The sequence below is a fragment of the Molossus molossus genome, unplaced genomic scaffold (assembly GCF_014108415.1).
Source record: "Molossus molossus isolate mMolMol1 unplaced genomic scaffold, mMolMol1.p scaffold_m16_p_7, whole genome shotgun sequence".
Lineage (NCBI taxonomy): Eukaryota > Metazoa > Chordata > Mammalia > Chiroptera > Molossidae > Molossus > Molossus molossus.
This window is the reverse complement of record NW_023425401.1, coordinates 96,980,415-97,002,356: the sequence shown is the minus strand read 5'-3', so window position 1 is coordinate 97,002,356 and position 21,942 is coordinate 96,980,415. Positions and strand designations below refer to the sequence as shown.

General features: G+C 40.2%; 1 protein-coding gene across 1 annotated transcript in view; it reads left to right on the top strand.

Annotated features, from left to right (window-relative positions):
- Window positions 1-21,942, top strand: part of SLC35B4 (solute carrier family 35 member B4) — a 41,485-nt gene that overhangs the window by 14,979 nt on the left and 4,564 nt on the right. Inside the window, exons 3-8 of the mRNA XM_036247442.1 lie at window positions 14,416-14,518; window positions 15,664-15,713; window positions 16,888-16,969; window positions 17,146-17,206; window positions 19,247-19,356; window positions 20,680-20,755. Coding sequence (XP_036103335.1) covers window positions 14,416-14,518; window positions 15,664-15,713; window positions 16,888-16,969; window positions 17,146-17,206; window positions 19,247-19,356; window positions 20,680-20,755 — 482 coding nt within the window. The remainder of the gene's footprint in view (window positions 1-14,415; window positions 14,519-15,663; window positions 15,714-16,887; window positions 16,970-17,145; window positions 17,207-19,246; window positions 19,357-20,679; window positions 20,756-21,942) is intronic.

Sequence of the window (21,942 nt, the reverse complement as noted above, 5' to 3'; positions counted from 1 at the left end):
TATGGAAGAGACTTTCCTTTTCTGATGTATGCTTTAGGCTTCTTTGTGAAAAATTAGTTGCCCATATATGTGTGAGCTTATTTTGGGGCTCTAAGTTCCTTTGGTCTATGTGTCTGTTTTTCTGACAATATCATACTGTTTTGATTATTTTAGCTTTGTAGTATAGTTTTAAGACAGGCAGTGTGATACCTCAGGCTTTGTTTTGTTTTCTTCTCTGGATTGCTTTGCCTATTTGGAGTCTTTTATGGTTCTGTACAGATTTGAGGATTTTTTTGTTCTGAGAAAAATACCATTGGGCTTTTGATGGGGATTATATTAAATCTGTATATTGCTGTAGGTAATATGATCATTTTAACAATGTTAATTCTTTCAGTCCACGAACGCAGACTATCTTTCCATTTCTTTGTGTCTTCTTCAGTTTCTTTCAACAATGTCTTACAGTTCTCTGTGTAAAGTTCTTTCACCTCCTATGTTAAGTTTATTCCTTGGTATTTTATCCTTGTTGTTGCAATTGTAAATGGGATTGTTTTGTTTGTTTTTCTGATATAGTATATAAGAATACAGTGAATTTTTGTGTATTGATTTTGTATCTTGCTACTTTACTGTATTTGTCATTGTTTCCAATAGTCTTTTGGTGGAGTCTTTAGGATTTTCTACACACAGAATCATATTGTTTGCAGAGTGAGTTCTGTTTTGATACCTTTTATTTCTTTTTTTCCCCTAATCTCTCTGGCTAGGACTTTCAGTACTATGTTGAGTAACAGTCCCAAGAGTGGGCATCCTTGTCTTGTTCCCGATCTTAAGAGAAAAAGCTTTCAGTTTTTCACCATGAATATGATATTAGCTGAGGGTTTGTCATCTATGGCCTTTATTATGTTGAGGTACTTTCCTTTTATACCTGTTTTATTGCATATATTAATCATAAATGGATGTTGTATCTTGTAAAATGCTTTTTCTGCATCTGTTTGTATGATCATATGATTTTTATCTTTTACTTTTTAAATGTGGTTTATCACATTGATTTGTGAACATTGAACCATCCTTGCATCCTTTGAATGAACCCCACTTAATCTTGATGTATAATCCTTTTAATGTATTGTTATATTTGATTTGGTAGTATTTTGTTTAGAAATTTTGCATCTATGTTCATCTATGATATTGGCCTGTAATTTTCTTTTTTGTGTGTTGTCCTTGCCTGGTTTTGGTATCAGGGTAATGTTGGTCTCATAAAATGAATTAGGAAGTGGCCCTTCCTCTTTACTTTTTTGGAAGAAGTTGAGAAGGATTAGTATTAAATCTTCTTTGAGTTTTACTATTCCAATTTCTTTGCTAGTGATCAGTCTATTTAGGTTTTCCAATTCATGGTTCAGTCTATGTCGATTGTATATTCTAAGAATGGTATCACTGCTAGGTTTATAGAATTTGGTGGCATATAGCCTTTCATGGTATTCTTGTATACTCATTTGTATTTCTGTCGTGTCCATTGTAACTTATCTTTCATTTCTGATTTTGAGTCTCTCTTCTTTTTTTCCTTAGTGAGTCTAGCCAGAGATTTGTCAATTTTGCTTATTTTTTTAATGTACTAGCTCTGTTTATTAATTTTTTTCTATTTTTTGTTTTCTATTTCATTTTTTTTCTGCTCTGATTATTCTTTTCATCCTTCTGCCAACTTTGAGCTTTATTTGTACTTCTTTTTCTAGGTTTTTTTTTCCACTTGCTGAGATAAATGCAGTATTTTTAACTTTTTTTTTATTTTGAGGCCAGCCTCTAATGCTCTAAACTTCCCTCTTAGTATCGCTTTTGTTGCATCCCCAAAATTTTGGTATGTTGTATTTTTCTTTCAATTTGTCTCTGTGTATCTTTTTTTAAAAATATGTTTTATTGATTTTTTTTTACAGAGGAAAGGGAGAGAGAGAGAGAGAAACCTCAATGTGAGAGAGAAACATCAGTCACCTTCCTGCTGTATGCCCCCTACTGGGGATGGAGCCCACAACCCAGGCATGTGCCCTGACTGGGAATCAAACCTCTCAGTCTATGGGACAATGCTCAATCCACTGAGCCACATTGGTCAGGTTCTATGTGTCTTTTGATCTCTTCTTTCTTTGTCCTTCTTTGACTCAATAGTTGTTCAGTAGTATGTTTTTCTTGTTTTGTTTTTTTTAATTTAGTTTTTAAAAAGTATTCATATCCCCCTCCCATATCACATCCCCTTTTAGTAACCATCAGCTTAGTCTCTATATCTGTGGATCTGTTTGTATTGTTTTGTTTATTCATTTGGTGTTTTTTTTGTTGTTGTTCATTTGTTTTTTAGATTTTACAGAGAAGTGAAATCATACAGTATTTGTCTTCCTCTGACTTGTTTCACTTAGCATAATGCCTTCTAGGTCCATTCATGTTGTTGCAAATGGCAACATTTTATTATTTTTTTATTGTTGACTAATATTCCATTGTGTATCTACACCACATCTTTTTTTTTTTTTATTCTCACCCGAGGACATTTTTTGTACAGATAGAGTGGGAGGGAGAGAGAGGAAGAGAGAGAGAGAAACATTGACGTGAAAGGGACACATCGAGTGGCTGCCACCCACATGACCAACCAGGGCCGGGGACAAACTGCAACCGAGGTACATGCCCTTAGCGGGAACCGAAACCGAGTCTCTCCAGACCGCAGGCCGACGCTCTAACCGCTGAGCCAAACCGGCCAGGGCTACACCACATCTTTTTTAATCCGTTCATCTATTGATGAACAACATCTAGTTTGCTTACATGCTGGCCATTACTAATGCTACAGTGAACATAGGGGAGCATATATCATTCAAATTAGTGATTTTGTTTTCTTTGGATAAATACCCAGAAAAAGAGTTTCTGGATCATATGGCTGTTCTACTTTTAATTTCTTGAGGAATCGCCATACCATTTTCCATAGTGTTTTCACTTATTTATAATCCCACCAACAGTGCATAAAGGGTTCCCTTTTTTCCACATTGTCACCAGCTCTTATTTGTTGATTTATTGATGATAACCATTCTGACAGGTGTGAGGTGATATCTCCTTGTGATTTTATTTTGCATTTCCTTGATTAATTATTTTGAGCATCTTTTCATATATCTGTTGGCATTCTTTATGTCCTCTTTAGAGAAATGTCTATTCAGGACCTCTGCCCATTTTTAAATTGGGTTGCTTTTGTTTGTTTGTTTTGGTGTTATGTTGTATGAGTTCCTTGTATATTTTGGATACTAACTCCTTATAGGATGTATCATTTACAAATACCTTCTCTCATTCAGGAGGTTGACTTTTTGTTTTGTAAATCATTTCCTATGCTTTGCAAACATTTTTAGTTTGATGTAGTCACATTTGTTTATTTTTTATTGTTTTTCTTGCCTGAGGAAACATCCAGAAAGAAATTGCTAAAAGCTATGTTGAGGACTTTTCTGCTATGTTTTCTTCCGGGGTTTCATTGTTTCAGGTTTTATATTTAAATCTTTAATTCATTTTGAGTTATTTTTGTATATGGTGTAAGAAAGTAGTCCAGTTTCTTTTTTTATGTATGAATCTTTCCAGTTTCCCCAACACCTCTTATTGAAGAGACTGTCTTTACCCCATTGTGTGCCCTTGCCTCTTTTGTTGTAGATTAATTGATCATATAAGCAAGGATTTATAACTAGGCTCTCTATTATATTCTATTGATTTATATATCTGTTTTTATGGCAGTACCATACTGTTTTGATTATTGTAGCTATATAATGTATCAGGTAGCATGATACCTCCCACTTTGTTCTTTTGCAAAATTTCTTTGGCTGTTTGCAGTGTTTTGTGGCTCCATATCAATTTTAGGATTTAAAAAAAATATATATTTTTTCCTTTATTGACTTTAGAGAGAGAGGAAGTAAGAGGGAGAGAGAGGTAGAAACATCAGTGAGAGAGAACATTGATTGGCCTCCTCCTGCGTGCCCCCCACTGGGCATTAGTCCCACAACCTGGGCATGTATCCTGGCCAGGAATCAAACTGGTGACCTCTTGGTGCATGGGTCGATGCTCAACCACTGAGTCACACTGGCTGAACATAGGATGAGTTTTAATTTTGAGAAGAATGCCATTAGTATTTTATTGTTGAGGTTAGTCCTCACCCAAAGATATTTTTCCATTGATTTTTAGATAGAGTGGAAGGGAGGGAGGGAGAGAGACAGAGAGAGAGACACACATTGATTGGTTGCCTCCCACATGACCCAGACCAGGGTTGAGGATCAAACCCACAATCCAGGTACATGCCCTTGACTGGGAATTGAACCTGAGTCTTTGGTCCATAGGCTGTAACCACTGAGCCAAACTGGCCAGGACCCATTAGTATTTTAATATGGGTTGCACTGAATTTGTTTATTACTTTAGTAAGAACATTTTAACGATATTACTTCTTTCACTCCATGAGCAAGGTGTATCCTTTCATTTATTTGCTCTTCAATGTTTTCTCCAGTGTCTTATAATTTTCAGAGTACAGGTCTTTCACTTCGTTGGTTACATTTATTCCTAGGTATTTGATGCTTTTGATGCAATTGTAAACGAAATTGTTTTCTTTTCTTTTTTTTTTTTAATCCTCAACCGAGGACATTTTTCCATTTTTTTGTTCAGATAGAGTGGGAGGGAGAGAGAGGAAGAGAGAGAGAGAGAAACATCGACGTGAAGGGACACATCGAGTGGGTGCCACCCGCACGACCAACCAGGACCAGGGACAAACCGCAACCGAGGCACGTGCCCTTAGCGGGAACCGAACCCGGGTCTCTCTGTACCGCAGGCCGACGCTCCAACCGCTGAGCCAAACCGGCCAGGGCCGAAATTGTTTTCTTAATTTCTCCTTCTGATCATTTGTATATATAGAAACCCAACTGATTTCTGTGTATTGATTCTATATGCTGTAACTTTACTGAATTCATTTATTAATTCTAAGTTTTTTTGGAGTCCTTAATGGTTATGTCATCTGCAAATAATGAGTTTTACTTCCTTTTTGATTTAAATGCCTTTTATTTCTTTTTCTTGTCTGATTGCTATAGGTAGGAGTTCCAATACTACGTTGAATAGAACTGGTAATAGTGAGCATCCTTGTCTTGTTCCTGATCTTAGAGGAAAAGCTTTAAGCTTTTCACCACTGAATATATTACTCGTGGATTTGTCATATATAGCCTTGCTCCTTCTATACTCACCTTGTTGAGGTTTTTATGTTTAATTTTGTCAAATGCTTTTGCTGCATCTATTGAGATGATCATATGGTTTTTACCCTTTATTTTTGTCAATGTGATATATCACGTTGATCGATTATTTATAGATGTTGTCATCCTCACATTCCTGGGATAAATCCCACTTGATAATGATGTATAATCCTTTTAATGTATTGTTGAATCTGATTTCCTAATATTTTTTTGAGAATTTTTGCATCTGTGTTCATCAAGGATAATGGCCTGTCATTTATTATAATGTTTTTGCCTGATTTTGGTATCAGGGTAATGCTGGCTTCATAGAATGAGTTTGGAAGTGGTCCTTCCTCTTTAATTTTTTGAAATAGTTTAAGAAGGACAGGTGTTAATTCTTCTTGGAAAGTTTGGTAGAAGTCACCTGTGAAGCCATCTTGTCCTGGACTTTTATTTCTTTGGAGTTTTTTTTTTTTTATTGCTTCAGTTTCATTGCTAGTAATCAGCTTGTTTAGATTTTTATTTCTTTCTGGTTCAGGTTTAGAAGGTTATATGGAGAATTTGTCCATTTATTTTATTGAATTTTTTTGCATATAATTGTTTATATTATTCTTTAACGGGTCTTTATATGTCAGTGGTATCACTTGTAAATTCTCTTTCATTTATGATTTTATTTATTTGGGCTCTCTTTTTTTTTGCTTGATGAGTTTGACTAAAGGTTTTCAATTTTGTTTGTCTTTTCAAAGAACCAGCTTTTAGTTTCATCGATCTTCCCTAATTTTAAAATCGATTTTACTTATTTCTTTTCTGGTCTTAACTACTTCCTTCTTTCTGTTTACTTTGAGGTTTTTCTTCCCCCTAGTTCCGTATATGTAGACTTAGATTGTTTATTTGGGATTTTTATTGTTTCTTGAGGTAGGCCTATATAGCTGTGAACTTTGATCTTATAACTGCTTTTAATGTACTTTTGAAAAGTTGTGTTTTCATTTTCATTTGTTTCATAATAGGTTTTGATGTCCTGTTTGATTTCCTTTTTGATCCATTCCAGTTTTTTGCTGCAATTGATTTCTAGTTTTATGCCATTATGATCAGAAAAGATGCTTGATTTATTTCAGTCTTCTTGAATTTATTGTGGCTTAAGTTGTGGCCTAACCGCTGATCTATTCTAGAGATTGTTCCATGTACACTTGAAAAATGTGTATTCTGCAATTTTTATATGAAGTGTTCTAAAAATGTATAGTAAATGAATCTGTACTAATGTTACATTTAAGGCCATTATTTCCATATTAGTTTTCTGTCTGAATTATCTACCCATTGATATGAGTGGGGTATTAAAATCTCATACTATGATCGTAATAGTATAGGTTTCTCCCTTTATGCTGTTAATTGCTGTATTGTGCTCCTACATTGGGTGTGTAGCTATTTACGATTGTTATATCCTCTTTTTGGTTTGACCCCTTTATAACGATGTAATGTCTTTCTTTATGATTATGTAATGGTCTTCTTAAAATTTTTTTGTTTTAAAGTATATTTTGTCTGATATTGCTACCCCATCTTTCTTTTCGTTTTTTTTATCCTCACCCGAGGACATTTTTCCATTTTTTTTTTTTTTTGTTGTTCAGATAGAGTAGGAGAGAGAGAGTAAGAAAAACATCGACATGAAAGGGACACATTAAGTGGTTGCCACCCACATGACCCAAACGGGGCCGGGGACAAACTGCAACTGAGGTACGTGCCCTTAGCGGAACCGAACCTGGGTCTCTCTGGACTGCAGGCTGACTCTCTAACCGCTGAACCAAAACAGCCAGGGCTTTCTTTTCGTTTTTATTTGCATGGATTATCTTTTTCTGTCCCGTCACTTTCAGTCTGCATCTTTCAATTTCAAGTGAGTCTCTTATAAGCAGCATATAGATAGGTCTTGTTTTTAAATCCATTCATCCACCCTATATTTTTTTTATTGGAGCATTTAATCTATTTACACTTAAAATAATTGCTGATAAGTATATACTAATTGCTATGTGTTAATTGTTTTTATAGTTCTACTCTGTTCCTTTCTTTTTCTCTTGATCTCTTCCTTGTGGTTTGCTGGTTTTCACTAGTTTTTATTTTATTTTATTTTATTTTATTTTATTTTATTTTATTTTATTTTATTTTAGCTCTCTATTTTTTGTATATCTTTTGTAGGTTTTTGGTTTGTGATTACCACAAGGTCTATGTATATTTATCTGTGTATCTATAGCACTATGTTTTAAGTGGATAGGTGTTTAAGGGAGAATATATTGTATAAGGACTACATTTTACTACCCCCTCCATGCTGTCTGCTATTGATGTTACATTTTGTGGTTTGTATCTCCTACTTAGTGTAGTTTGAGTTGAGTTTGATACTTCTTTCTTTGGATCTTAGTAGCTTTTAAAATGTCTGATTCACTGTATTTATTTAACATTTAATATTTGGTTTTCTCTGTGAGATTTTTTCCTGTCCTTTCTGCTTAATGAAGACAGTTTAACATTTTTTGTAAAGCTGGTTTAATGGTGATGAACTCCTATAGTTTTTGCTTGTCTGGTAAACACTTTATCTCTTCAGTTCTGAATGATAACCTTGCTGGGTAAATTATTGTGCAGTTTCCTTTCTTTTAAAACTTTAAAGATGTCCTGCCCCTTCCTCTGGCTTATAAAATTGCTGCTGAGCAATCAGATAATATCCCTATGGAGTTTCCATTGTAATGCATTGTTTTCCCCCTGCTTCCTTCAAAATTGTGTCTGTAGCTTTAACTTTTGCCATTTCAAGTACAACATGTCTTGGTGTGGGTGTCTGCGTTCACCTTGTTGGGAACTCTTGTGCTTTCTGGACCTGGGTGTCTTTTCCTTGCCCAGCTCAGGAATGTTTTCAGCCATTATTTCTTTAAATATAGTTTCTGTTCCTTTCTCTCTTCTCTTTCAGGGACCCCTATAACGCTAATGTTTGGGTGCTTGATGTTATCCCAGAGGTCCCTTAAATTATCCAAATTTTTAAAAATTCTCTTGTTTACTGTTCTCATTGGTTGATTTCCACTAGTCTGTTTTCTAGGACCCATTCTTCTGTATTAGCTAATCTGCTGTTGATTCCTTCTAATGTATTTTTATTGTATTCTTCACACCTGCTTGGTTCTTTATTATACTTTCTACCTCTTTGTTGAAGTTTTTCCTAAGTTCTTCTATTCTACTCTCAAGTTTGGTGAGCATCCTTATGACCATTTCTTTGAATTCTTCATCAGGCAGTTGACTTAACTCCATTTCCTTAAGGTTGGCTTTTTTTCTATAGATGTTTCTTATTCTTTCATTTGAGAGATATTCTTCCATCTTTTCGTTTTATTTAACTGTCTTTGTTTGTTATGAATTAGACAAAATAGCTCTCTCTCTCTTAAAAAGTGGCCTTATGTACAAGGGTCCTCTGTATAGGCTGTGTTTGCCAGGTGGTTTTGGTCAGCTGGGAGGCGCCAAGCAGGTGTGTAAGTTTTCCTGGACACTAAGCTGAAATGGCACCAGGTGGGGAGGCCAGGTACATGTAGTAATGACCTGTCAATCCAGTTTGCTCCCTTTGTTTGAGGCTGAAATGGGCTTGGGTGATGTTTTCAGGTACTTATGCAGCTACCTTGCTGGTAGGCCAGAACACCTGAATACACCCCCCCCCCCCCCCCGCCATGCTATGAAGACAGAGGAGAGTGTAAATAATGATGCTCACTGGCACCTCCAACCCTGGATAATTCCCGCAGTATCGAGATCTCCCGGGCTCCCCAGACTTGTATACAATCTCTCTCGTTTGTGGTACAGAAATTGGTCTTATGTAGAAGTGACCTTTGTGTAGACTTCAGTGCCAGCTGGTTTGGGGAAGGCTGTTGGAGCCCAGCAGGGAGGCCAGGTGCATGCGGAACCGCCCTGTTGTTCCTGCTTGCTCCCTTTGCCTTGAGGCAAAAGGGTTGGGCAGCAGAGCTGGGATAGCTGCTGGGATTTTGCAGGCAAGCCAAAGCCCGGAATAGAGATCACACCTGCCCTAAGGCATTCACTGGCTCCTGCAGCCCTCAGTTCCTGGAGGGCTCCTGTGGCTTTGCCAGCCTCTTTGATTCCTCTCTTTTTTGTTGTTCAGAAGCTGTTCATTAAGCCCTTAGCTGTCTTGCAGGAGTAAATGTTATGTATGTATGTGTATGTTTGAGTTTGCTTATGGGAGGGGTTGAGTTCAGACTCCTATGCTGCTGCTATCTTGGATTTTTTACTTTTTTTTTTTTTATATGTTTTATTGATTTTTAGAGAGGAAGGGAGAGGGAGCAAGAGACAGAAACATCAATGAGAGAGAAACATAGATCGGCTGCCTCCTCCTGCACACCCCCTACTGGGGATCGAGCCTGCAACCGCGGGCATGTACCTTGACCAGGAATCCAACTGGAACCTCTCAGTCCATGGGGTGATGCCCAATCCACTGAGCCACACTAGCTGGGCTTTCTAGTTTTTACATGTGTAATGCTAACTTGTTTGCTTTTTTTAAAAATTTTTCTTTATTGATATTTAGAGAGAGGAAGGGAAACGGAGAGAGAGTAAGAAACATTGATGAGAGAGAACATCAATTGGCCGCTTCTGCATGCCTCCCACTGGGGATTGGGCCCATAACCTGGGCATGTGCCCTGAACGGGAATCGAACCAGTGACCTCTTGGTGCATGGGTCGATGCTCAACCACTGAGCCACACTGGCTGGGCTGTTTGAGATTTTTGTTTGTTTGTTTCTTGAGGTAGGCCTGTAAAGCTATAAAATTATCCTTCTGTACCGCTTTTTCTCATCCCCCAAATTTTGGTATGTTGTATTTTTATTTTCATTTGTCTTTATGTATCTTTTGCTCTCTTAATTCTCTTTGACCCAATTGTCGTTTAGTGGCATGTTGTTTCATTTCCACATATTTGTGTTTTTTCCAGATTTCTACTTATAGGTAATTTTGTTTCATACTGTTGTGGTCAGAAAATATGTTTGGTATGATTTCAGTCTTCTTAAATTTGAGACTAGTTTTGTGACCCAACATATGCTCTCTCCTTGAGAATGTTCTGCATTCACTTGAAAGGAATGTGTATTCTGTCATTTTTGGATTGGAAAGTTCTATAAATATTAAGTTCATTTGATCTAATGTGTCATTTAAGGCCAGTATTTCCTTATTGACTTTCTGTCTGGATGATCTATTCAATGCTGTCAATGAGGGATTCATGTCCCCTACTATAATTGTATTTTTGTCAGTTTCTCCCTTTAGGTCTGTTAGTAATTGCTTTATATATCTTGGTACTCCCAGGTTGGGTGCATATATATTAATAAGTGTTATGTCTTCTTGATGAATTGTCTGCTTTATCATTATAAAATGTCTTTGTCTTTTGTTACCTTTCTTTATCTTGAAATCTATGCTGTCAGATATAAGTATTGCTACACCCACTTTTCTCTGGATGCCATTTGTTTGAAGTATCATCTTCGCCCCTTCACTTTGAGCCTGTGTTTGTCTTTGTAATTGAGCTGAGTCTCCTGCAGGCAATGTATAGTTAGTGAGTCTTGTTTTTTAATCCATACCTCTACTTTGTGCCTTTTGACTTGTGAATTCAGTCCATTTATAATTAGGGTGATTAATGATATATCAAGACTTACTACAGCTATTTTATCTTTTGTTTTCTTGTTGCTCTGTATCTCCATTGTTTGTGTTCCCTTATAATTCTACCTACTATTTTTGTTTGGTAGTTTTCTATTATTTTCTTCTCTATTTTCTTTTTCTTGTCTCTGCTCTGGATTTTTGTTTTGTGGTTACCATTAGGATTGTGTAAAATGTTTCATACACACATACAACAGTCCTTTTCTTCTGATTGCCTCTTCATTCACCTGTACCTGGTCAACCCTTTTCCTCCTCCTCTTTTATGATTTTGTTGTCACAAATTATCCCTCTTTTTGTTGTGTATTTGTTACCAAATTACAGTAGTAATTGTTATTTTAATGCCCTTCGACCTGTATGTTATAGTTCAGTATTTAATGATTCTGAAATAGATTTTGTTTGATTCTAATAATCATTTATTCAAAGTTGTATATACTTTTGTGTTTTTGTTTCTAGTAGAAGAGCTTCTTTCGACATTTCTTGTATGCATGTCTTATGGTGGTAAATTCTCTCAGTTTTTGTTTGTCTGGGGAAGCCTTTATTTCTGCTTAATGTCTAAAGAATAACTATGCTGAATATCTTCTTCTTTGATGATGGTTCCTCTTTCAATATTTTGAATATTTTCTTTCACTTTCTCCTGTCTTGTAATGTTTTTACTGAAAACATTACAGAAAAATCTGGGGATGATGATAATCTAATGGGGTTTCCTTTGTAGGTTAGTCTTTATGTTCCCTGGCTGCCTTAAGAACTTTTTCTTTGTCATTAATTTTTGACAGTTTGAATAAAACAAGCCTTGGAAAAGGTCTTTTTGCATTGGTATAATTAGGTGTTCTGTTAGCTTCCTCTATTCTAAAGTCTAGTTTTTTACATAGGCTTAGGAAGTTCTCATCAATTCTTTCTTTCTTTTTTAATTCTTTTTTTTTTATCCTCACCCGAGGACATTTTTCCATTTTTTGTTCAGGTAGAGTGGGAGGGAGAGAGAGGAACAGAGAGAGAGAGAAACATCGATGCGAAAGGGACACATCGAGTGGCTGCCACCCGCACAACCGACCAGGGCCGGGGACAAACTGCAACCGAGGTACATGCCCTTAGCGGGAACCGAACCCGGGTCTCTCAGGACCGCAGGCCGACGCTCTAACCGCTGAGCCAAACCGGCCAGGGCCTTTCTTTTTTAATTCTTACCTGAGGATGTTTTTACATTTATCTTCAGATAGGGTGGGAGGGAGAGAAGAAGAGAGAGAGAAACATCAATGTGACAGAGACACATCAATTGGTTGCCACCCACATAACCCAACTGAGGCCAGGGATGAACCACAACCGAGGCACATGCCCTTGGTCAGAATCGAACCAGGGACTCTGCTTCATGGGTTGACACTCTCACTGCTGAGCCATAATGGCCAGGGCAATGACTTGTTTAAGTAGGATCTTTGTTCCCTCCTCCCTCTTTTCTCGTTCTGGTATACTAGTATCCTTAGATTGCTCTTTCCAATGTAGTCAGAGAGCTCTTTCATTTTATAAATTTTAATTCTTTGTTCTCTCTCTTCTTCCACATGGGTCATTTCTAGATTTCCAGTGTCAAGTTCACTAATTCTCTTTTCCATCTGGTCTGCTGTTTCCAGTGCTCTCTGGTGCATTCTTTATTTCATTTATTGAATTCTTCAGCTCTAGAATTTGTTTCTTTTTATAGTTTGAATCTGTTTAGTAAAACACTCCTTTTGTTCATTAATTTTATTCCTGAGCTCATTGACCAGCCTTTTTGAGTTTTCTTGTATATCAGTGAGTTCCTTCATAACTGTAATCTTGACTTCTCTGTCATCTAAACCATAGTCTTCCATGCCTTTGAGTTTGGTTTCTGGGCATTTTTTATTTTCTTTCTGTGCTCTCAAGTTATCTTGGTTGTTCATGGTATTTAATGGATTGTTTCTCTGTGTGCATTTGAAGTAGCATTTTCTTGTTTAGATTCTGTTTTGCATTCAACAATTCAGCAGGTTATTAGGCAGACTACTTTCTTTTCCCATAAGTGGTGTTTTAGTACATATTTTTGTTTTGTCTTACTTGCACTATTTATGCCTCTGGGATCACGGTGGAATGGCATGGCTTAAGTTAAGGAAAAATGCCATGTGTCCACTGAGATGTTGTGACCAGCTTGCCTCAGTTATAGGACATGACCACTGTGATTGGGGGATGTGACTGGTGGTGAAGAACTGGTTTTGCAAGCTCTTGGAGCAACTGCATTTTTGCTCTGTGTTTTTGGCCTTACCAGGCTCTGCTAGGGTATATAAGGCAGAGGAGGCAAGTTGACAGTCTTGTGGCTCTGCCCTACCCCCTTACAGTAACGCCTTCCCAGCCACCTCCACCCAGCTCTGCTGCAATGGGGAGGATGGAAGGGAGATGCCTTTCCCAGGAAGGAAACTGCTTCTGCCCCTCTTACCCTCCAGGTTTTAGTGTGAAGGCTGCAGCCAGACTTCCCTGCTATTGTGCTCACTGCTTGCTGGAGCCAGGGTGGGCACCAGACTGCGCCTGTGGCCACTGTCCTTGTCCTTCCCCATCCCGTCTCCCCTCCCGTCCTTCCCCATCCCGTCTCCCCTCCCGTCCTTCCCCATCCCGTCTCCCCTCCCGTCCTTCCCCCATCCCGTCTCCCCTCCCGTCCTTCCCCATCCCGTCTCCCCTCCTGTCCTTCCCCATCCCGTCTCCCCTCCCGTCCTTCCCCATCCCGTCTCCCCTCCCGTCCTTCCCCCATCCCGTCTCCCCTCCCGTCCTTCCCCATCCCGTCTCCCCTCCCGTCCTTCCCCATCCCGTCTCCCCTCCCGTCCTTCCCCATCCCGTCTTCCCTCCTGTCCTTCCCCATCCCGTCTCCCCTCCTGTCCTTCCCCATCCCGTCTCCCCTCCTGTCCTTCCCCATCCCGTCTCCCCTCCTGTCCTTCCCCATCCCGTCTCCCCTCCCGTCCTTCCCCATCCCGTCTCCCCTCCCGTCCTTCCCCATCCCGTCTCCCCTCCCGTCCTTCCCCCATCCCGTCCCCCCTCCCGTCCTTCCCCATCCCGTCTCCCCTCCTGTCCTTCCCCATCCCGTCTCCCCTCCTGTCCTTCCCCATCCCACCTCCCCTACTCATTCCAACTGCCCACCTTCTGATGTCCTGATGCATGGCTCTCTCACCTGTTTGTGTGTTGAGCAGGGGATCCTTTGTTGAGTTATAATTGTCTGACTTACAAATTTAAGAGGAGAAACAGTGGAGCCTTCTCACTCTGCCATGATGCTGACGTCACCTCCACTTACTTTTAAAAACCTATTGGTGTCTATTAGGTAACATTTTTTGAAGCCTCGTTTTTAGTTGCTATATATACTTGAAACATATTAAAATAGTGTTTCTTGAAACATACTCTATAATTTGAACTTTTTCCATGTTAGTCTGTTTTTGTGAAGTATTTGTATAGGTACTTATTATTAGAGTTCAAATTATAATAGTGATATAATCTTAATAAAGAGGAAATAAGCAAAATGCTTTAAACTAAAAATATGTATTTCCTTCTGTGTTTGGTTTTCTGGAAGTAGTCAGTGCTGTGTGATAAGCTGTCACTCTGCATTCCAGATACTACGCCACAATGGTAACCATGTTCTTCACCGTCAGCGTGGTGAACAACTACGCCCTGAACCTCAACATCGCCATGCCCCTGCACATGATATTCCGATCTGTGAGTACTCCGGCGCTCCGAGGTGTTCTGGGGGTACTGAGGGGTCGAGGAAACACGGCAGAAGGACGGTCCTGTAATAAGTTACGTTTAGATGAGTGGGCAGAGGCTGACTGTGATCCGAGAAGTAAGGCAAACAGATGGAAATGGGACAGTGGACGGTTTACTTCATTCATCTGAGATTTTATGGGTGATTAATAGAAGGAAAGTTAAAATTTCCCTGAGAAACAGATTTTACCTTTTAATTTCCTTCATCTGGTTGATTTTATATTCAAACTTGCTATGAATGTTATTTAAATTCTGATTTTTTGTTTCTTTCTTCCATAAGATTACATTTACTTCTAGTAAATGGAACAGACCCTTCTCCTTTCTGATTTTGTGTTGTTTTTTTTTAAAGAAGAGACTTGAGATAATTAAATAAAGGGAAATTCTTGATGGAGGTATATTTCTCCCAAAGCAGTAGAGGTTTTTTTCTTTGCCTCATGTACGGTGAGAGATCTGTTAGTTTGTGTATGAATAATAGCAGTTTTCCCTGAAGGGCAGGAAAGACTTCAAGGGCAATGTAGTTAGGATTGCAGAATACAAAATGGGTGCATATTGGAATGATAACATTTTGATGTGGTCTGAGATTTTTGTGAGATCGAATGTGCTATTCCTAAAAGGACTTTAGAGAGCTAATTATAATTACTAAGATGACCTTCAAAGCATCGAGCACATAATAGACTTTCAATAAGCACCTGATGATTGACAGACACCCTTTCAGAGAAGAGAGAGATCTCTGCACGACCTCTTTCATTATAACCAGGCGTGTGGAGAAGCTTAGTAAGAGCTCTTATAACTTAGATGGAAAATTGGACAAAAATAAGTCTGTAATATCATTTATTCCTGCTAGTCCTAGCTTCAGCTAGGTATGACTGGTTATTGAGAATGGATTTTTATTTTCATTGTCATCTTTAAAAGGTGTTATTATTTTACAAGATAGAGTTTTATGGTTTATAATTGTTGCCATCATAAGAACACCTGGACCTTAACTATTCATCCTAACCTCCTTCTTTCCAGCTGTTCTGCCCTCTTGTCCATGTTCATATTCACCTTAAATTATGTTGTCTTTCCTTAGTGCACTAAAACATTCTTGTCTCCTTTTGCAGGGTTCTCTAATTGCCAACATGATTCTGGGAATTGTCATTTTGAAGAAAAGGTAAACAATGCACTTTTATAATTTATGTGTGGGAAGCATATCCAGGGCCCCATCCATCAGCCAGTCATGTGGATTCCTTTTCTCCTAGTGGAGGTTGTTTGCTCTTGGCCTTTGTTTCTTATTCTCTCTGTGACAGTGATGTGCATTCCTGAAGCAGGTGACCAGGTCAGAGATCCCACCTGTGGCTTTGAAGCAGTATGTTCTCTGTGTAGAATTCGCTCCTGTCATCATTGAATCCTTAGTTCCGTATTAACCTGTGAAGCCAATGGATCTAGAACTTGACTGTCTCTGTGTGGTCATCACTAACCACATGTGACTACATTTAACATTTAAATTACTTAAAATCACTTATTTATAGAATATCATGAACAAAATAAGCCGTAGATCAAATGAGATCCAGAGCCATTGAAGTAGGGAACAGACTGACAAACCTCAGAGGGATGGGGGTTGGGAGGAGGGGAAGAGATAAACTGAAGAACTTATATGCATATATGCACAACCAATGGACACTGACAATAGTTTGGGGAAAGCAGGAGGGGGGAGGAGGGAGTCAATGGGGAAAAATGGGGGGGGGCATCTATAATCCTTTCAACAATAAAGATATAAAAAACAATAATGTCAGAAAAAAAAATTACTTAAAATTAAATATGTAGTTTCTCAGTCTCACTAGTCACAGTTTAAGTACTCATGTGAGCCTGGTGGTGACCATGTTCGAGAGCCCAGTGTGGAACATGCCCAGCCTCACGGTATGTGGGACAGTGCTGTCATAGAAGGGGTCCATCAGTGCCACATAATGCATTAAAGGCTACTCATCACTTAGTACAGAGAAAAGTCCTAATAAAGGCCTAAATGGCCAAGAAGACGCAATGGAAAGTTTCAGGACTGTTCTTGGTGTCTGTCACCAAGAGAATGTCATGCCTGGTCTTTTATTTTCCGATGAAACGATCTATTGGCCCACAGACTATTAGAAACTATTTTAAACACCACCAAGAAAGGGGGTGTGTAGCAACCAGTCGACCCCCTGATCTTTCACATGCAGACGTACGGGCCTCTGCTGGGAAGGGACCCCCTCGATCGATTTTGGTGATTGGTCCTCTCAGGCGCCATCCAGCTGAAAACACCACGTGGAAATTGGTGTCTGTGCTTTCCTAACTTCTTGTTCTTACTTCTGCAGGTACAGTGTATTCAAATACACGTCCATTGCCCTGGTGTCTGTGGGGATATTTATTTGCACTTCCATGTCAGCTAAGCAGGTGGTAAGAATCGGTTCCCAAATCATTTATATTCACTGCTTGCCCTGGGGGCCCAGGTACCAGGTACTTATTAATGATGCAAAGAAGAGGGGAGGAAAGCGTAACAAACATTTCCCTTGTGTCCAGGCCCGTTGCATGTAGTTCTGATTTCTGTACCTATATTTCTTCTTGTTTCCTAGACTTCCCAGTCCAGCCTGAGTGAGAATGATGGATTCCAGGCATTTATGTGGTGGTTACTAGGCAAGTACGGTGATTACAATCAAGATAATTGCTCTGCTGTTCTGTTTGCAGAGCCTTCCCCTCGGGGACGGGTTTCTTGGCAAGAGGCTCCAGCTAAACAAATTATGCCACAGAAGAGAAGCACCTGGGATCATAAATCTCAGAACCGTAGTGTTCAGGAAATGACAAAAAGAAAACGTCCAGGTGGTAGTGTGTTCTGTGACATGGACCACGTTTCTCTTGGTGGCCACTGGTCCGGGAAGAGGCGTGCGCGCCGGGTTGCCAGCACACTCTGGGAGCAGCGCGTGGTGCCGCCCGTTTCTGCCCGGGCTGTGCGGAGTACAGGCGTCCTCAGAAGACGGGCACGTTACAGCCGTGGACTCTGAATTTCCAGGGACCCATTTCTAAATCTGGGATTTATTTTCTTCAGAAGTTCGCTGTTCCATATGGCAGCGTTCCCAAACCTGACTGCGCAGCAGAACCTCTGGGCAGTCATCTCTCTTTGTGGAAGTCATGAGACGCCCGCAGAGCCTGAGCCTCACATTGTGTGATACAGGGTGACGCTCCTTCCAGTGCGTTCAGCGACAGCAGTAACGGGTTGAGACTGACCAAGCGAAAGGGAAAGAGCAGGGAAGGAACTCTATTGTCTTGCTGCTTGGCTTTGAAACTCTGCCCCCCTCTCTATTGCTAGTCTTAACATAGAGAGATCTTTATGAGCTATTAGAAGAATACTTTACCCAATAAGAAAAAGGATTTCAACATACCATTCACGGGGGGTGGGGGAATTAATGTCCAATAATTTCAAGTTCAGCCTCACTAGTCTAATAATCAAAGAAATGCAAATTGCAACCAAAATGCAATACCTTTTTATTTTTGACCTATTGAATTGGTAAGATAATAAAGGATTATTCTCATGGCTGCTGAGGGTGCCATGGACAGTCATTTTCACATAAACTGTTTGCGGTATCAACTGACAGCCTTTCTGGGGGAAAAATTATGTACTGAGTTTTAAAAATGTCCACAACTTTTTTTTTTTTTTTTTTTTTATCCTCACCTGAGGACATTTTTGCATTTATCTTCAGATAGTGCAGAAGGGAGAGAGGGAAGGAGAGAGAGAGAGAAACATCAATGTGAAAGGGACACATCGAGTGGCTGCCACCTGCACAACACCAACCAGGTCCAGGGATAAACTGCAACCGAGGTACGTGCCCTTAGCGGGAACTGAACCCGGGACTCTCTGGTCTGCAGGCTGACATGCTAACCACTGAGCCATACCGGCCAGGGCAAAAAATGTCTACAACTTTTGACTCAGTAATTACACTTATGAGACTTTATCCAAAGGAAATAATCAACATTTTAAAAAAAGATTTATGGCCCTGGCCAGTTTGGCTCAGCAGTTAGAGCGTCCAGAGAGACCCGCAACAGGGTTCGGTTCCCGCTAAGGGCATGTACCTTGGTTGCAGTTTGCCCCCGGCCCCGGTTGGGGTCGTGTGGGTGGCAGCCAGTCGATGTGTCTCTCTCACATCGATGTTTCTCTCTCTCTTCCTCCCTCTCTCCCTTCCGCACTATCTGAAGATAAATGCAAAAATGTCCTAGGATGAGGATAAAAAAATAAGAAAGATTTATATATGTGGATGTACAATGATTTTAATGAAGAAATAATTGGAAGTAATCTAACTGTTCTCATATTATAAGACATGCCAGTATGATGCATCCACATGATAGAGTAATATGTAGCCATAAAATCATACTTTTGAAAACATTTTAATGAGTGACCTGAAGGAAAAGCCAGGAAAAAGATCATGCAAAAAGCAACTATAAAACTGTATACTCATTGTGGTCCTGGCTTAGCATAAAATATGCATACATGTATTTAGAGGATGTGGAAAACAGAAAGGGACTAGATGGTAATATTATGGTTTTTATTTCTTTTAAAAATTGTGTCCATATTCTACAGTTAGTTTGTAATATTTGTAGTACATTTATATAATAAATGCTCTTTAAGAAAACCTCCGGCAATGAGCAAGTGCAGGTCCCTTGTAACCCGCCTTTGTTTCGCAGGTATTGGCGCACTGACGTTCGCTCTTCTGATGTCAGCGAGGATGGGCATTTTCCAAGAGACTCTGTACAAGCAGTTTGGAAAACACTCCAAGGAGGCGTTGTTTTATAATGTAAGCAGTTTCTCGAACCTGGGGAGGATCAAAATTACCGAGTTGTTACTATAATGCGTGATTTCAATGTACTGTGCCCCCCTTCTGGTGTAGTTGAAGGCTCAGTTTATCATCCAGGAAACTGCTTCGGGCCCCACAGGCTGAAGGGCCTTTCATAGGCGGCTGATGTGCATTCTGAGCTAATGGGTGTGGTTCTCCCCACAAGGTGGTCATGCGCAGCCAACATGCACGTGGCTGCTAGCCAGGAACTACCGTACAGACAGGGAACCTTCACCCACGGTGTTCCTGCAGATAAAACCAGGTTCAGACCAGTATGGAAACCTGGAAAAGGACACTAGGTTGCAAAAGCAGCATGCCAAGGGGAGCTCTGCAGACAGGCATCTGGGCAGTTGGGGAAGACGGGTGACAGGTGTAAGTCCCACAGGTGGGCTTTATCCAGTTAATGGACAGTTTAAATAGCAATTATATACACTCCAGCTTCTTTGTTTAAACTGCTGGTCTCGAGCCTCCTCCTCTAACTTTGCTCTTCTTTGCTCTTCCTCCTCCCTCTCCTGTGGTGATGGTGTCCACAGCATAGCCCCTCAAGGTCGGGGTGATATACTTCTCCAGGTTCGGTCACCTCAGGGATGCCTTCACTGGCAACTTTTTGTAGTGAAGTTGCAGACAAGCAATTTGATGCATTTAGTTGGAGATAGACTATGTGGCTGGGAATTTAAAAAATAAACATTCCGTTTGTCTCCCACCTTTCTCTTACAACAGTAGGTGGCACATAGTAACTGCTGAGTCATATTAGCCGTGATTCCTCATTACATTATTGTGGTGGTGGGCTGTTGTCAGGTACATTAATCTTTGCTTACCTATTATTTCCTCTTCCTCTTCAGCCTCTTTGTATTCTTGTCTTCATTTCTTTTTCCCCCGATGTGCTGTTGTCCTCCAATCTCTTTTTCTACTATTTTTCTAAACTCCCTGAAATCTGCCTTCACATTCTTTATCATTTTTAAAGCCATTATATTTACGTAACTGTTCTTAAAATGAGTGAAATGGAACAGACCCTTTGGGCAGAACGAGTGTGTATTTCCCTTTGTTGGGGAAAGGGTGCTGGGCTCCATGGTTTTGTTTCGTGTGATGACCACGGTGGGGCTACTGTGCCAGACAGGGCCACGTGGTTAGAAGCACTGGCTACATTTAACTTAGTAAGTGGAACTTGCTTTTCTTGCTCTTGCTTGTCAAACAGCTTGTAAAACATTGGATCAATGTAAAACTACTCACATTACTCTGTAGTGTGTTTGCATTTCAATTTGTGTGAAATATTTCTTCCCACAGCATGCCCTTCCACTTCCTGGATTCATCTTCTTGGCCTCTGACATTTATGACCATGCCGTTCTTTTCAATAAGTCTGGTGAGTGCGGTCACCCGGTAGAATTGCCTGACAGCTTCTGAGGTAAAGCGTGTTTTCCTCTGGGCTTGACCACTGCTTTGTTACCCACACCGTCTGGCCCACTGGAGACCGTCCCCATTCCCGGAATCTAGTGCCACTCACCAGCAGCAAAGCTAATGATTTGCAAGTGAAGTAAGAGAACATCTTTAAATTTTCGGTTTTGCTTTGGAATTAGGGTGTTGGCATTTGACTGTGGAAAGGTTGATGTTCTGCGAATGCAGACAGATAGTACTAAGGCACTGCAGAGGTCGGAGCCATGGGCGAGGTGGGCAGCCCGGCTGTCTCTGTGCCTGTCCGTCCCTTTCTGCCAGGAGACGTAGGTCCAGGCCTCGCTACCTTGGGGAAAATGAAGACAGGGCTTTTCTCCCAAGAGACAGGTTAGGTAGGCTGCAGGAATAAGCAAAATCAGTGCAAAAGTCTATGGCATAAGTTAGCTGTTACTTTTTAAGGTGATTGTTTAGCTATAAATTGCTAGTTTACTTGAAAGAAATTATATGATCTGATTAGCTACTAAAAAACAGTGTTGCCCTGGCTACTGTGGCTCATTGGTTAGAGCATCGGCCTGTGGTCCAGAGAGACCCGGGTTCAGTTCCCACTAGACGCATGTACCTCAGTTGCAGTTTGTCCCCGGCCCTGGTTGGGTCATGCGGGAGGCAGCCACTCGATGTGTCCCTTTCACGTCGATGTTTCTCTCTCTCTGTCTGTTCTTCTCTCTCCCTCCCACTCTATCTGAACAAAAAATGGAAAAATGTCCTTGGGTGAGGATAAAAAAAAAACAAAAAACAACAACAAAAAAAACAGTGTTATATGGACAAATGAACACTCAAGGAACAGATAAACATTTTTAAAATATAAGGCTTGCCCTGGCCGTTTTGCCCCGTGGTTAGAGCATTGGCCCGTGGACCAGAGAGTCGTGGGTTCGATTCTGGTCAAGGGCACGTACCTCGGTTTGGTCCCCAGCCCTGGTCAGGTCATGCAGGCAGCAACCAGTCAATGTGCCTCTTTTGCATTGATGTTTCTCTCTCCCCCTCTGTCTGAAAATAAATGGAAGAATATCCTCGGGTGAGGATTAAAAAAAGTGTATTTTGTAGACTTGCAGTAGATGTTCAGTAAATGTTTGTTCTCTGAGCATGTGTTGTGACCTTGTA